This window comes from Ranitomeya imitator, chromosome 9 (assembly GCF_032444005.1).
Source record: "Ranitomeya imitator isolate aRanImi1 chromosome 9, aRanImi1.pri, whole genome shotgun sequence".
Classification (NCBI taxonomy): domain Eukaryota; kingdom Metazoa; phylum Chordata; class Amphibia; order Anura; family Dendrobatidae; genus Ranitomeya; species Ranitomeya imitator.
This window is the reverse complement of record NC_091290.1, coordinates 37034599-37051057: the sequence shown is the minus strand read 5'-3', so window position 1 is coordinate 37051057 and position 16459 is coordinate 37034599. Positions and strand designations below refer to the sequence as shown.

Sequence of the window (16459 nt, the reverse complement as noted above, 5' to 3'; positions counted from 1 at the left end):
TCATCGCCCCAACTCCTGACTGCTATACATATAGGACAAATTTACGCCTAAAATAGCACAAATAGTTAATATTGGTGTATTTTCATACACTTATCAAAACTTTGGGTTTCTACATAATTTTCTATTTATATGGCCTAAAAACAGTAATACATGTGCAGAAGTAACTTAAAATGTGTTCCCAGAATCAAATTACCAATATCAAACATGGTGTGTTATAAATGCATGAATAAAACTGATAGAAATGCACAAAGAGTGCAGAAGTGTTATTTCTATAAAGATATATTGCCCGGTTTCTTATGTATGTCCAGTTATTTTCAACAAAACAAGGATAGAGTCAAATTATAGACAGCACAGGCAACGTGCATAAAGATAATAACATAAATAAGTTCTAAATGTCTATTTCTTGTGTGTTGTATGTTAATAAAGTGCAAAAATCACTGACCTATGTGGCCTGCATATTAATAAAGTGCAAAAATCACTGACCTATGTGGCCCGCATATTAATAAAGTGCAAAAATCCCTGACCTATGTGTTCAGCATATTAATAAAGTGCAAAAACATGATAACATAAGTCCTAAATGACTAATAACCGCATATTAATAAAGTGCAAAAAACATGATAACATAAGTCCTAAATGACTAATAACCGCATATTAATAAAGTGCAAAAAAAAAAAAAAATCCCTGACCTATGACAAAAAGCTAATATAATATAAACCAAAGATATAAAAAGAATGCTGAATTTTTACTAAACAGGCTGCTGCAGAATAAAAATGTCACAGCATGGAATAATAATGCTGAATTTATTTTCAAAGGATCCGTAATACCAGGGTCTAACTTACTGGATTTGGTACGTAGTACAACGCAGAGTCATGCTCTGAACAGTAGAAATTTACCACCGGGTTGGGATTCATTTATGCAGGCTATGGCCGAACTAAATATGCCGTCTACAGTTGTGGGTAACCCCGCTACTAGGAAGCTTTTAGATGAATTAAAAATTACCAACAGTATTGTCCCATTGGATACCTAATGTTGTTTGAAACTTCCTCTGGCTATTTTTCAATTCCTGTTCAATTGTGATTCCTTCTTCTTCAATAAAAAGAAAATTGAAAAAAAAAAAAAAAAAAAAAAAAAAAAAAAAAAAAAAAAAAAAAAAAATTACCAACAGTGAGACACGCTCTGTATCTACACCGCTGAAGTTAGCGGCGGTTCCCCGTACAATTCAATCTTTACATTCCCCGTCATTAGGTACCACACGTGGAACTCTGCTACCTAAAAAAAGGTCTCTACCGATGCTGCAAACCATGTGGCTCACGATGTAAAGAATGTACTGGATAAATGCTGTACACGCCTTGTAACGCTATATTAATTATTTTGTAAGAAGTGTAATTGTTCATTGTACTATTTTAATGTTTTTACTTTTTATATTCTGTATGAATTTTTATAGTAATGAAATGTCTTTGAGATGCTGTTTTATTGTGAGAAATAAATCTTTTAAATTTTTTTTTTACAATATCGTGTCTTTGGTTTTTATTCGTATAAAACACGCCGCTTCTTACTTGTGTTGTAACATTGGGTCATATTATAACTTGTGTTGTGACATTGGTGCATATCTCTTCTGTGTATATAAGGCAGCCACAAGGATAAAACCTGCTACAATGTGAATAAACACAACTTGCAATGGCCTCAGTAGGTAACAAATAACTTTGCAGATGCCATCTTCAGGACACAAAAAAGAGAAAGCAAATATCAATTCAGGCACAATACAGGTACAAATGTGTTATAAACAAAGTTCTGCTTCACAAAGATCACCAAACAGCATGAGTTTGTACAAAAATATCTGACCCTCAGATAACACAGCTGTTTTCTGAGAAAGCTAATACAAAAAACAAATAACCGCAGATGCCATCTTCAGGACACAATAACTTTTCTGTTTGTGAGAATAAACATTTATGGGGTACGCAAATACAACAACAATTGCTTGACCTAGGTGCTATAAATTGACCTAGGTGTTATGAACCTCTGAACCGCAGTTAACCTAATTTAGATAATGTTCACCATTTAGTTAGTGTTCACCATTTACAAAAACAAATAGACAGCTTTAAGTTCTCCACTATATGAATACACTGCAAATACCCACAGCAGATTCTCTGTTTGGGAAAATAAACATTTAGTTAATGTTCACCATAGTGTTCAGTAGAGACACATATAAACAGCTTTAAGTTCTCCACTATATGAATACACTGTGAATAAAACAAAAGCTTACAGAATCAAACTCGGGGATACGTATAAAATCTATTATAAAACAAATGAAAAAGGTGTTATAAACCACGTGTAAAATAAATACACGACTAGGCTATAATTATAAACATGTGTTATTCCACAAAATACGGGAATAATATCAAAACTACAACAAATTAAACTATATTAAACTATATCAAAAGGGGAAATCAAACAAGGCGGGACAGCTGGATACCAGCCGTCAAACAAGGGGAGGGGAGGGGTTACACACTTTGATACACTTTGATAGGGGGCGGGGCACCTGTCAGATTGAGTTTGACGAATCATATGAATTATACACTACTACCCTAAAAAAGTAAAAGTCGCTCAACCCTAGTGAAAACCAGTCCCGGTGACTACCTCTTGAAGCTCATCAAGAGAATGCCAAGAGTGTGCAAAGCAGTCATCAAAGCAAAAGGTGGCTACTTTGAAGAACCTAGAATATAACACATAATTTCATTTATTTCACACTTTTTTGTTAAGTATATAATCCCACATGTGTTAATTCATAGTTTTGATGGCTTCAGTGTGAATGTACAAGTTTCATAGTCATGAAAATACAGAAAAATTTTTAAAAGAGATGGTGTGTCCAAACTTTTGGCCTGTGCTGCATCTATCTATCTATCTATCTATCTATCTATCTATCTATCTATCTATCTATCTTATACAGTCTGCAAAGAATTGTATACTGCACTGGAAACATTTATTAACGTTTCTAAGTTAATTGAGTTTTGCCATCTCAGGATGCAGAGAAAAAAAACAATTGCATTGTTTATTTTTTTTAATAGTTTGGTCTAAAGGTGTTTGCAGAGAGTCAGGAACATATAATGGCAAATGTCAGAACTTCCTGTACTGACTGATGGAGTATAGTACTGTGGATTGTTTTTCAGGGGTCGGCCTCAACCTCTTAGTTACAGCTTCCGCACAAGACATTTCTGACAATTGTTTCAAAAACCTGACCGGCACATCCAAACATAGACTCAGTGTGAACAGGTGCTGAACCCAGAGTCGCCAACTCGTATATAGTTAAGTAAATAGGGCAGCACACTGCAGCGCTAAAACATACAAATTTGAAAAACGAAATTTGAACTGCATTACTGCACTAGAAATATGAAAAATGAGAGCGTTTAGCGCATAAAAATGGCCAATTTTATGAGTACCTGGTAGCCCCTTTACGGCATCTCTCTTATACCAGGTCCTACACTTGCCTTACCTCATAGAGGTACGGCCATTTTTATGCGCTAACCGCTCTCATTTTTCATATTTCTAGTGCAGTAATGCAGTTCAAATTTCGTTTTTCAAGTTTGTATGTTCTAGCGCTGCAGTGTGCTGCCTTATTTACTCAATTAATTTCTGACAATTGAAACTTTGTGGGAACAGTTTGGGGAAGGCCCTTTTCTGTTCTCCATGACTATAGGTTCATAAAGACATGGTTTGGGGAGTTTGGTGGTAAACCGACTGACCGCACAGCGCCCCAACCTCAATTCCATCCAACATCTGTGAAATAAACTAGAACAGAGATTATGATCCCCAACATCCGTGTCTGATCTCACATATTCAGTATTTTACATCAGTATTTGTAAGCCAAAACCAGGAGTGGAACAATTAGAGGAAAAGTATAATAGAAACATATGCTCCACTTCTGTATTTATCACCCACTCCTGGTTTTGGCTTCAAATACTGATGTAAAATACTGAATGTGGCCTTTTATTTTCTATTTGTAAAGGATTTTTTTTTTACTAGATGCTTCTCAACACTTCTAGCGTCCTGAGCATTCGCAGTGCTAAAAAATCTGGAGCAGAAACCAACATACTACACAGCAATGTAAGAACGACATTGCTGTGCACATTCTCAGCCTTTTATTACTTCTTTTAGCCCCTGCAGGGTTCAGAAACTGTGACGTGGTGCTGAGAAGTTACGTGTTCATTCTTCTGAGAATCCGCTGCTCTCTTAATGCACATACAGGGAAAAGATTCTAATGGAGAAATGGCTGCGGAGACGCTTCAGAAACAAAAGACGCCGACTTTTCCTTGAAGCGACCTCGCCTGGGAAAACTCTCTGGCTGACCCAGTTGGGTTCTGTCTTTTTTTAATTGGACAAAAAAAAGTTCAGACTGATTTTTGATTCCACTAAAAAAGCAGATAGACACAAAGGATCCGAAACATAAGCAGATAATAAGACCCATGAATGAATTCTGTAATGTACGGTAACTCTTTCTGTTATTAACTCTGTTATGATTCCAAAACAGATGTAAAAATGGAAATTAATACTGAACAGATCTGTAGACTGTGTCCTGAGTCTTCATAGCAGACTCAATCACATTTACAGGGAAAAAAAAATAAAAAAATGCCACTACTTAATACTGTAGTATAGTCTGGCTGCCATCATGAAGGATACTGCTCTTGGTTTTGCTCTTACCCCGGAGCGATACATGAAAAGTGATAATCCAAGGCAGGAGGAAATTAGATTTCTGAGCCTTCTCAGCACATTAAATTCAGTGGGCGTCCCAGCAGAATATTCAGCCATTACTTTCTGGAAATCAGAGGATGTCAGTACTGTATAGTACATGTTCAGGCTTGGGTCTATAGAGGTTTTTTTGATGATAGCTATTGAGTGACAGCTGTAAGCGTGCAGAAGCGCTGCAGGCAATCAGCTGTGCAAGCAATAATAATAATAATGATAATTTTATTTATATAGCGCCAACATATTCCGCAGCGCTTTCCAAATTATAGAGGGGACTTGTACAGACAATAGACATTACAGCGTAACAAAAACACAGATCAAAATAGATACCAGGAGGAATGAGGGCCCTGCTCGCAAGCTTACAGACTATGAGGAAAAGGGGAGACACGAGAGGTGGAGGGTAACAATTGCTTTAGTTATTCGGACCAGCCATAGTGTAAAGGTACCGTCACATTAAGCGACGCTGCAGCGATATAGACAACTATCCCGATCGCTGTTTCGTCGCTGTGTGGTCGCTGGAGAGCTGTCATACAGACAGCTCTCCAGCGACCAACAATGCCGAAGTCCCCAGGTAACCAGGGTAAACATCGGGTTACTAAGCACAGGGCCGCGCTTAGTAACCCGATGTTTACCCTGGTTACCATTGTAAATGTAAAAAAAAAACAAACACTACATACTTATATTCCGGTGTCTGTCGCGTCCCTCGCCGTCACCTTCCCGCACTGTGTCAGCGCCGGCCATAATGCAGAGCGGTGACGTCACCGCTGTGCTTTACGGCCGGCGCTGACACAGTGCAGGGAATCTGACGGCTGGGGACGCGACAGACACCGGAATGTAACTATGTAGTGTTTTTTTTTTTTTTTACATTTACAATGGTAACCGGGGTAAACATCGGGTTACTAAGCGCGACCCTGCGCTTAGTAACCCGATGTTTAACCTGGTTACAAGTGAACACATCGCTGGATCGGCGTCACACACGCCAATTCAGCGATGTCAGCGGGTGATCCAGCGACGAAATAAAGTTCTGGACTTCTAGCTCCGACCAGCGATGTCACAGCGGGATCCTGATCGCTGCTGCGTGTCAAACACAACGATATCGTTATCCAGGACGCTGCAACGTCACGGATCGCTATCGTTATCGTTCTAAAGTTGCTCAGTGTGAAGGCACCTTAAGGGTATGTGTCCACGTTCAGGATGGCCGGCGGTATCGTCGGAGCGGCTTTGTCGCTCTGCGCTAAGCCCCGCCCCCTTCTGGGACGCGATGATGCCGGATGTGTTCACAGCACACATCCGGCATCATCGCTCCCCACCATAGGGCCCTGTGCTATATCTTGAGGCAACGCAGCGTCGCCGCAAGATATACGGACATGCTGCGATCTGAAAAGACGCACAGCATGTCCGGAGTCGCAGGGCCGCCGCGTGCGTGTTACCACGCATAGTGGAGACGGGATTTCATTCAATCCCCTCCACTATGCTGTAACATCTGGACGCTGCGTGTCTGACGCTGCGGCTCTATGCAGCGTCAGACACGCAGCGTTTCCTGCACGTGGAAACATACCCTTAGAGTTTTTGCAGAGTCGAAAGTAAGAAAAGGGCGAATTCTAGAAATGTTTTTGAGATGCAGATAAGAAGAGTGAGCCAGTGATCGGATGTGGGGGGTGAATGAAAGCTCGGAATCAAGTATGACCCCAAGACAGCGGGCATGTTGCTTGGGAGTAATGGTGGAACCGCACACGGAGATGGCAATGTCAGGCAAAGGTAGGTTAATAAGCAACTGCAGAACCGACGACCTGGGCTCTGCTGTGCGGGGAAACACAGCTTTGGGGATGCAGAGAGGAATAGCCTGGCTTGTGAATACATGTGACCCATTTATTTTGGTGGAGGTAAATTCTACACCTTGTTATACACCGAGTAATTCAATAGACATTGTATTCAGCATGTGGGATTGTTGAACACTTGCAATTTCCTCCTAACAAATCCTCACTTATATGCACTAATTGGTGTGAACTCCGGCACTCCAGGAACTGAGCTGTGGGATTAGAGCTGCAGTGTTCCTTCAGCTGCTGGCCTGGTATTAGGTGTCTTATGTAACACAATGTACATAATGTGGGAACCAAAATATAAAACACAGACAGAAACATAAAGATTAAATACCCTGCAGTAAATAAGTAAACAGCATCGTGGATGAAAATAATATGCAGTACTCAGTTAACATGTTTTTTGATAAAATGCTAAAGCCATCCCGCCTCATCACGGTGACCGTAGTTGGGACAGTCCTAACTCTGGTATTAAAAACATTACTGTTTGTCAAGTGACATACATGTAGGAACCAGTCTGTGCTGCGGCAGCTCCGTTACTGTGCCTGGTATGTGCACACGGTGTCTACATCATGGCTGCACCCATCTGACGTCTCCTCTACACGGTGATATGGCGTACGACACACACTGCCACTAATTAATATATGTGATACAGCACATTGGGCACGACTGTTCTTGGATAAGTTTTTTTAGTCACTGAAAGTTACATTGAGTCCAGTGGGCGGTCCTACTCAGTGATTGACAGCTATCTCTGAATGCACAGTTATACAGGGAAGACTCTCGGTCCTACTCGGTGATTGACAGCTATCTCTGAATGCACAGTTATGCAGGGAAGACTGACGGTCCTACTCGGTGATTGACAGCTATCTCTGAATGCACAGTTATGCAGGGAAGACTGTCAATCACTAGTAGGACCGCTGATTGGACTCCTATGCATGCAAACACTGGGGATTTCAAGAAATGCAAGTTTTTCTGAATCTTTTCCCACAAATCTGATATGAGTCTGATCAGCTCCTCCTGCTCTATAACATCCGGCCAGCAGGTCAGAGACTGTCATCAACATAACAGTTCCCTTTATAATGCGATTAGACCCTTCAGGTATGTGCAGACCACCAGGAACTGGCAGCACATGTCCGCTGTGTCTGCAGCGCTGCCGGCTATTGAACACAGGTGATTCCACATGTGTTCATTGAACCGTGCGGAATCACCGCGTCCTATACATTGGACGGGTGAAATCTATCTTGCGGAGGCTCACGTCTCCAGAAGATATAGACCTGCTGCGGTCTGGAGAGATGTGCCGCACGTCCGTCTCCACGGGTGAATTGCGGGCACCTGTGGACACATAGAGGGCATCCACTATTCTGTAACGTCTGGACGCTGCACAAGTACACAGCGTCCAACCCATAGAATTTACTGATTGTCTACACATACCCTTAGGGTAAGTTCACACTATGTGTTTTTTCAGCTTTTTTTTTTTCTGCAGCAAAACCTGATTTCTTTTAAGAAGCTGCTGAAAAAAAACATGTTTTTTTCTGCGCTTTTTTTTTTTGGATGCTAGATTTGTCTCTTGTGCCTGCTTAAAAAGTTTAGAGTTGGAAAAATAAAAGCCCTATTCTATAAAATCAGGATTTGTCGCAAGAAACGCAGCAAAACCTGATGCCTGCGTTTTTTTTTTTCAGCGTTTTTTCACCACCCATTCATTTCAATGGGTGAAAAATTCTGAAAGAAGTGACATGCTCTATTGTGCAAAAAAAAAAAAAAAAAACATGCAAAGCACAAAATACTGGTGACAAAAAAACCAAGGTGTGTGCATGAGATTTCTGAAATCTCATAGACTTTGCTGGTACTGTAAAACGCAGCTGAAAATTTGCATTAAAAAAAAACCGCGTAATGTGAACCTAGCCTCATACTGAGGTCTGTGACGACACCTGTGCTGTGTAAGGCGTCAGTCACTAGGTGGGGCCGAGACAACTACACTGGATGGGTGACATTCCCGGGGACGCCGTGACGTGAGAGAACAGGAGTGGTATGCCTTATAATCACCGCGGCTCCAGCACTGAACACTGTGCATTAGAGGCGGCCGGCCGGGAGCCCTCCATACTACACCGTCACTGGTAATATCTGCTATTATCATGCTTTACATATATGGCAGCTATTGGGGGCTTCATAGAAAAACGAATGATCCTACAGCGGATGCACTGAATGGTAATGACCTAATGTTCTCTCTGCAGGACAGATGGATCCCGAGATCTCCATCTTATACTGCAGTCCGACCCCCAAGGGGATCCCTCAACGTAAAGTTCACGCTCAGCTCTCCCCTCTGTATCAGCGTCGCCGTCTCCCTCCTCCATTGGAAGAACGCATCCTCTCGGACTTTGAAGAACGTCAGCGGAAGCAACCTTGGGTATTTAACGGAGCCAAATTCAGGCTTCATTCTGTCCTGCCTGATGGAGAGGCTGGAGCTAGAGAGGCAGCTGAGCAGAAAAAGGAGAACATGAATAGAGCTGGCGGAAGGAAAGGAGGAGAAAGTGAAGCCACCCTGGATGAACCGGGAGGGTTGACCCTACACCTGGCGTTGACGTGTTACAGAGACTTCCTTGGTACCAACTGGTCTGGCGAGGCGAGTGCCCTGCAGGAGAAGGGAGGACAAGAGTTTGGGGACACGCAGGCTTACTTGGCACAGCCACTTGGTGTAGGAGCCGCTCTTCAGTGTAAAGATGGGCGCTTTGTGATGCTGAGAAGAAGCCATAGAGTAGGAGAGGCAGCAGGCCAGCTCGATGTACCGGGAGGACATCCTGAACCTAAGGTAAAAGAAATGTGGAGAAAATGTCACATTTCTCAACCTCTGCCCCATAGCAAAAGAGTAAGTGATAACCGAGCTGTATCAAGGAACATCACTGATTTTGGGGCGACCAGTTGACCATCGAATGTATAGGGTGATGTTCCGACTTTTCCCTGACCAGACTGCTGGAAATCAACATGCCCAATCCTTTAGTTATCACATGAAAAGAGCTGTGTCCCGCAGGGTTGGACACCCCCTATTCCCAGTCGGGACACATGCACACTCGGCCAAGCATCTAAAGGTTTGGGGGATCTGGTGGAATAGCTGTCGGCCACACGAGTGCCATTTATTGTGTATTGCCAGCTGAAGAACAGGTGATGATTTCGGTTGCCTCCAGGGGGTTATTGTTTTGCCAGTCGAGAAGTGAATCAGAAGCTGAGCTACTAGTTGGGGTGAAGACTTGTCCAGACTGGTAGAACTAGTTGATGTGAAAGGTCATGTATGACGGCGAGTTGATGACATTGGTAGTAATCAGGTGACGTGGGATATAAGTATATGTAAGAGATAAAGGTATAACGCCCAACTTCTGTCCCCCATTTTAGGCTGTGGCTCCGAATATTCCAGAGGAAGAGCTGAGCCTGGAAGTTTTGCAACCAGAATTAGTCATTCGAGAGCTGTTCTCATCCATTCTCGCCGAGATACGGGACGAGGTGAGGGTCTCATGCCAGCCGTACGGGGTCTAATGCTTCCTGTTACTGGACGCCATCATCTATAATTGTTTCTATTTAATGATGAAACAATGTTCTACAGCCGGTACCTGCCTCTAGCAGCAGTGATCGGAACTGGCCCTGATCGCTGCTGTTTACCCACTATCAATCTCCAACAGTGACTTTAAGTGGACAGATCACGTCCACGACCATTCCGTCACACATGGGTGATGTTCCGGTTTCAGGAGCCAATGGTTGGCCATGGCGGTGATTATCCTGATTCAGGAGCCAATGGTTAGCCATGGCGGTGATGATCCTGATTCAGGAGCCAATGGTTGGCCATGGCGGTGATGATGCCGTTTCAGGAGCCAATGGTTAGCCATTGGCGGTGATGATGCTGTATCAGGAGCCAATTGTTAGCCATGGCGGTGATGATCCTGTTTCAGGAGACAATGGTTAGCCATGGCGGTGATGATGCCGTTTCAGGATCCAATGGTTAGCCATGGCGGTGATGATGCTGTTTCAGGAGCCAATGGTTAGCCATGGCGGTGATGATCCTGTTTCAGGAGACAATGGTTAGCCATGGCGGTGATGATGCCGTTTCAGGAGCCAATGGTTAGCCATGGCGGTGATGATGCCGTTGTTCAGGAGCCAATGGTTAGCCATGTCACTACTATCTCTGTACTCCCATAAAGCCTTGCACCAGTCTTAATATCAAAGTTCGAATTTGCCCCCTGTTTGGAACTTCATAAATTAAAAGATAATTTAAAAAAAACAAACCTATTTAATATTACGCATCTATATAAGTCCGATCTACATTAATGATCCAACTAGTTAACCCATAAGGTAACCGCTGTAAAGAGGGGGGAGGGGGGAATCAAAATACCAGTTGTTTTTTGTTACTGCACCAAACCCAAAAACGCAAGACAAAGAAGTCCATATTTTGTATGTACTCCCAAATGGTACTAATAAAAACATCAGTATGCAACTCCAAAAATAAGACGTCGCACAACTCCATCGACAAAAAAGTTAGACACAAACCAAAATTTTACATTTTTTTTAGCCACTAAATTATTGGAAAAAAAAAAAAAGTTTGGTATCTCCTTAGATGCACTGACCTGAAGAATCGTGTTGACCGGTCTCTTTTTATCACAAACTGAACGCTGTAAAAACAAAATGCACAAAAAAATGGCGTCATTGTGGTGTTTTTTTTTTCACCGCTTGGAATATCATTTTTCAGTACCTTATTTTGTAAATGAACAGTGTGATCCAAAAATGCAACTTGTCCTGCAAAAAAGAAGTTCTGAATCTTGGAAGAAGGGGAGAAAAAAAAAAGTAAATAAAATGAAAAGTAAAAATTGGCTGCAGTGGGAAAGGGTTAAAAAGAAATGCTTTTTTTTTTTTTTTTTTTTTAGTGGATCTTATCTTAACAATTTTGAAGAGCGTATGTACTGGAAGTGCTAGATGGAAGCATCAGACGTAGGATCTTGTGGCGTCCATGTTTAAATTCCAGGCTGCCTTTCATCTCCTATAGACCTGCAGTATGTGCAGTGACCAGGAGGTGTCAGTATGTCGCACCCGCTGTCCTAGTTGCAGCTGAATTACACAGATCTAATGCGTTTCTATAAAATATTCATGAAGCATATATATATTTATATATGATATATTTTTATTTTTTAGGTTAATCTACCCCTGTCTACCCTTAGTGAACCTCTTCTCCTGGGCATTGCATGCAATCACACCAGCGCAGGACGACCTAGTGCTGAATTCTATGTCAAGTGAGCACAGTTTGGACGAAAATAATAGGTTTTTTTTTGTTTTTTTTTCTTTCCTCTCTAATGAATGCTATTGCCGTTGCTTGTTTTTAGGTGCAGTCTGACTTCATCAGAGGTGCAGGAGAGGTACTTGCAGGGCGGACCAGAAGCTCATGAATCGACAGAAATTATTTTTCTTGAAAAAGAGGTAAGAACCTGGGTGTGTTCGGCTCAGTTCTGCACCCTTATGACATAACTTTACGATGCATAGTTGCAAAGGGGCTAAAATGATTGTGGAATTTGGGGACTTTTTTTTAATTTTAAATGCATGTATCCGACGTTTGTGGTCATAAATCAACTGCACGGAGTTTGGAAATGGATAAGAGGTGCAACTCTGATTCAGCTGCGTAGGGGAACGAGACAGGGGTGCCCGCTCTCCCCTCTTTTGTTTGCTCTGGCCGTGGAACCGTTGGCCGCCAAAATTCGACAGTCCACCGAGGTTTTAGGGTTCAAATATGGGTCGATAGAAGAAAAGATAGCGCTTTACGCTGACGATATACTGCTATTTGAGCAATGCTATGCGGCTCATTGAGGGATTTGGCTCTCTATCAGGACTAAAAATAAACTGGAATAAATCAATTGTATTCATGGTGGATGATGTGGGGGGTGAGCTGGGTGACTCTACGGAAGGGGGTAGACTTAAGATAGCAGACCAATTCAAATATCTTGGGATATCAATCTCTTTGCCGATTACTTGCATAAGGATCTGACACCGGTACTGGAAACTCTTAAGGCTATGGTAGGGGCTTGGTCTAAGCTGCATTTGTCTGTTGTGGGTCGAGTTAACCTTATCAAAATGATTCTGATGCCTAAAATATTGTATATTCTTCATAATTCGCCTATCTGGATACCACGTGGGAATTTCAAACTGATTAACTCGTTATTTAGAAGTCTGGTGTGGGGGAGACGGCACCCACGAATTAGGTTGGAGACGCTTCAGCGGCCCAAAGACGCGGGGGGATTGGCCTTGCCTAATCCTGAGATATGTTTCTTTGCGGCCCAATGTCAACATTTAAAGGGCTGGGAGCAGGTGACGTCCGCCAACGGGGTACAACTCTTAATAGAAAAGATCGCCAAAAGCAGTCCGGCGGTACAGTGTTTAGAGGATGGCTCCCTTGGGATGCTTGGGAAAATATACCCAACATTGCTTTTGATATATAAAATATGGGGAAGAGTCAAACATATTCGTGGGGTCACTTGTCTTACCAGGTTCCCTCCTCTATGGTTTAATAATAATTTACCAGAATTTCTGGCAATGGGATGTATGTCGGGATGGCAGGCTAAAGGGATACGATATGTCTATCAGATTTTAGAGCGACGGGAGTTGAAGCCCTTTTCCCAGCCGCAGTCTGAGTATGGCCGCGAGACATCCGGGGGTTATTAATAAAGTTCGACATGCCTTTTTGGCTCAGAATAGGGGGGATTGCCTCAAAATCCAAAGTGACTAAAGGTACCGTTACACTAAACGACTTACCAACGATCATGACCAGCGATACGACCTGGCCGTGATCGTTGGTAAGTCGTTGTGTGGTCGCTGGGGAGCTGTCACACAGACGGCTCTCTCCAGCGACCAACGATCAGGGGAAAGACTTCGGCATCGTTGAAACTGTCTTCAACGATGCCGAAGTCCCCGGGTAACCAGTGTAAACATCGGGTTACTAAGTGCAGGGCCGCGCTTAGTAACCCAATATTTACCCTGGTTACCATTGTAAAAGTAAAAAAAAAAACAGTACATACTCACATTCCGATGTCTGTCACGTCCCCCGCCGTCACCTTCCCGCACTGACTCAGCGCCGGCCGGCCGTAAAGCAGAGCACAGGGATGACGTCACCGCTGTGCTCTGCTTTACGGCCGGCCGGCGCTGACACAGTCAGTGCGGGAAGGTGACGGCGGGGGACGTGACAGACATTGGAATGTGAGTATGTACTGTTTTTTTTTTTTTTTTTTGGGGGGGGGGGTTTACTTTTACAATGGTAGCCAGGGTAAATATCGTAATACTGCGCTTAGTAACCCGATGTTTACCCTGGTTACCAGTGAACACATCGCTGGATCGGCATCACACACGCCGATCCAGCGATGACAGCGGGTGATCACCGACCAAAAAAAGGTCCTGATCATTCCCAGCGACCAACAATCTCCCAGCAGGGGCCTGATCGTTGGTCGCTGTCACGCATAACGATTTCGTTGCTACGTCACAAAAAGCAACGATATCGTTAACGAAATCGTTGTGTGAAGGTACCTTTAGTATTGGAATATATCTGCAGTGCGGGAACATCGAGGGGTGTTATCTCTTCCCTATATAAGGACTTACTCCATACTTACTTATTGGGATATCCGTTTGGGGCGAGGGCGAAATGGGAAAGAGAGTTGGGTCGCTTGGAGGATGAAACATGGGAATCTGTTTTAGAATGGGTACCGAAGCTATCAATAAATGAGCCGTATAGACTCTCTCAGCTTTATGTTATACACAGAGTATATAGGTCTACGGATGTTCTATATAGAGCTGGGTGGAGACCCGATTCGGAATGCCCCAGGTGTAGGAATGATAATGCTGGAATGTTCCACATGCTCTGGTCGTGTCCGAGGATGACTGTTTTTTGGTTAGTGGTTCTCAGCCGGATAGAAGGGGCGTATAGATGTGTAATTCCAAGGGAACCAGTGGTTTGCGTGCTGGGATATGTGGATGAGATAATTGTAGATAACACATTGAAAATAGTAATCGCTAGACTGTTATACATGGCTCGGAACTGGATGAAAGAGGGGCCTCCCTTGAGGGGAGAATACATCAAATATGTGGGGAAGGTCATAGCCTTAGAAAAGGGAGTATATCAGAAAAGAGGGAAAATGGCCTTGTATGACAAATTGTGGACGCCGTGGTTGGAATTGGGTTGGAAGGAGATTAAGGGGAAATAGGCCCGAGTAGGTTTCACCTATAAAATAATGGTCTATAGATTCATAGTGAAGGACATAATATTATACTAAAGTATACACTGCTATAAGGCATGTTAAAAGAAGGACGTGAGCTGTCTAAGTGGGAAAGGGGGGAGGGATGGGGATGAAGGGGGATGGGTTGGGTAAATGGGGGGTTAATGCTGGGGGGGATTGAAAAACACATGTGTTATTGTTAAATGTTTATTGCATTTTATAAAATCAATAAAAAATCTATTTGATTAAAAAAAAGAGGTGCAACTCTATTGTCAGACTCTCAGTTAGCTCATTCTGCAGCAAGCAATAGACAGTGCAACACAGAGGTTATGGAAAGCGAATGGTACTAAAAAAATATATAAATTTATTTTATTTTTTTTATTTTACTTTTAAGCCAAATTGCAAAAATGTTTTAGCCCTGAGCGTGTGTATGTGTGTGTGTGTATATATATATATATATATATATATATATATATAGATAGATAGATAGATATAGATATATATATAGATATATATATATATATATATAGATATATATATATATATATATATATATAATATAGATATATATATATATATATATATATATATATATATATATATATATATATATATATCTTAAAAAAACTTTTTTTGGCCCCAAATATATCTTTTTTTGTCCTTCTTCAAACATCAGCTATTTTTTCTGGTACCAAAAAACAAACCGGTCTGATTTTCATCAGTGTTTTGTTTGAATCCATTTTTATCATCAGTGGTTTTCTCATATGAAAAAAAATAAATCTATAAATTATCAAAGCTTTTCCTATTCACTGTATTGTTAAAATGGACAGTACACTGATGATAGTGTGTTGTCAGTGATTTAGCTTTTTTTTTTTTTTTCTTTCCAAACCCATAGACCTGTAAGGGTAATTTTGATCTGCGACTATCAGAAAAGGACATGTCTCCGGAGATATGAACATCCCCATAGACTATAATGGGTTTGTGGTCTATCCGTGAAAAACACAGACCACGTTCGTGATTCATGGACATTTGATTGACGCCTTAGTCCCAAAAATTGTCTCCAAAAGTGAACAACCATGTAAAAAAGTAGTTATGGGACACCTTCTTATGCCAAGGACAAAACTTAAGGTTTTTTTTTTGTTTTTTTTCTTTAGGATCTACTGACCATCGAAAACTCAGAAATATGGAAAGAATTATGTCCTTCGGCAAAAGGTTGTGTAAAACTGTATCTCATGGTACGAGAGCAAAGGCCTGAGACCGGACTCCTGGACATACGCTGACGGCATTGTTCTCTATGTCATAAATAATTTTTGTTCCTAGGTAGAAGTGGTCTGAACTCGCTGTATATAAAGAAGCACACGTTATTGTAGAATATTAGCTATGTTTTGTAATAAATTAGTTTTTTTAAATATAATTTTGCATATTTTGGAGGTGATTTAAGAATGTTTACTTATGTATCCGTCAACGCTGAAATCGCACATCGGATGTGGGTGACCGAAAGATGTAAGTTGAGAATCTGACTCAATGTATAATCCAGTTATCAAATATGGAACAATTTGTATAGAAAATGAAAGTCAAGCACAAAGACTAAACCAGGATCATATAAAAAATATTGTGCAATAAAGACTAATAAATAAAATGAATTTTTATTGAAATATATAATAATGATTTGAT

General features: G+C 41.7%; 1 protein-coding gene across 5 annotated transcripts in view; it reads left to right on the top strand.

Moving 5' to 3' along the window:
• Positions 1-16199, top strand: part of NUDT22 (nudix hydrolase 22) — a 29774-nt gene extending 13575 nt beyond the window's left edge. For 2 of the 5 annotated variants that reach the window (XM_069739460.1, XM_069739458.1), the window contains exons 2-6: positions 8789-9363; positions 9942-10049; positions 11727-11824; positions 11915-12008; positions 15940-16199. In XM_069739460.1, the coding sequence (XP_069595561.1) occupies positions 8794-9363; positions 9942-10049; positions 11727-11824; positions 11915-12008; positions 15940-16065 (996 nt within the window). In that variant the 5' untranslated portion in view covers positions 8789-8793 and the 3' untranslated portion in view covers positions 16066-16199. Of the gene's footprint in view, positions 1-8546; positions 8672-8788; positions 9364-9941; positions 10050-11726; positions 11825-11914; positions 12009-15939 lie in introns of those variants that run through there. The other 3 variants (XM_069739462.1, XM_069739459.1, XM_069739461.1) reach the window with 3 other exon arrangements.
• Positions 16200-16459: the final 260 nt, after the last annotated feature.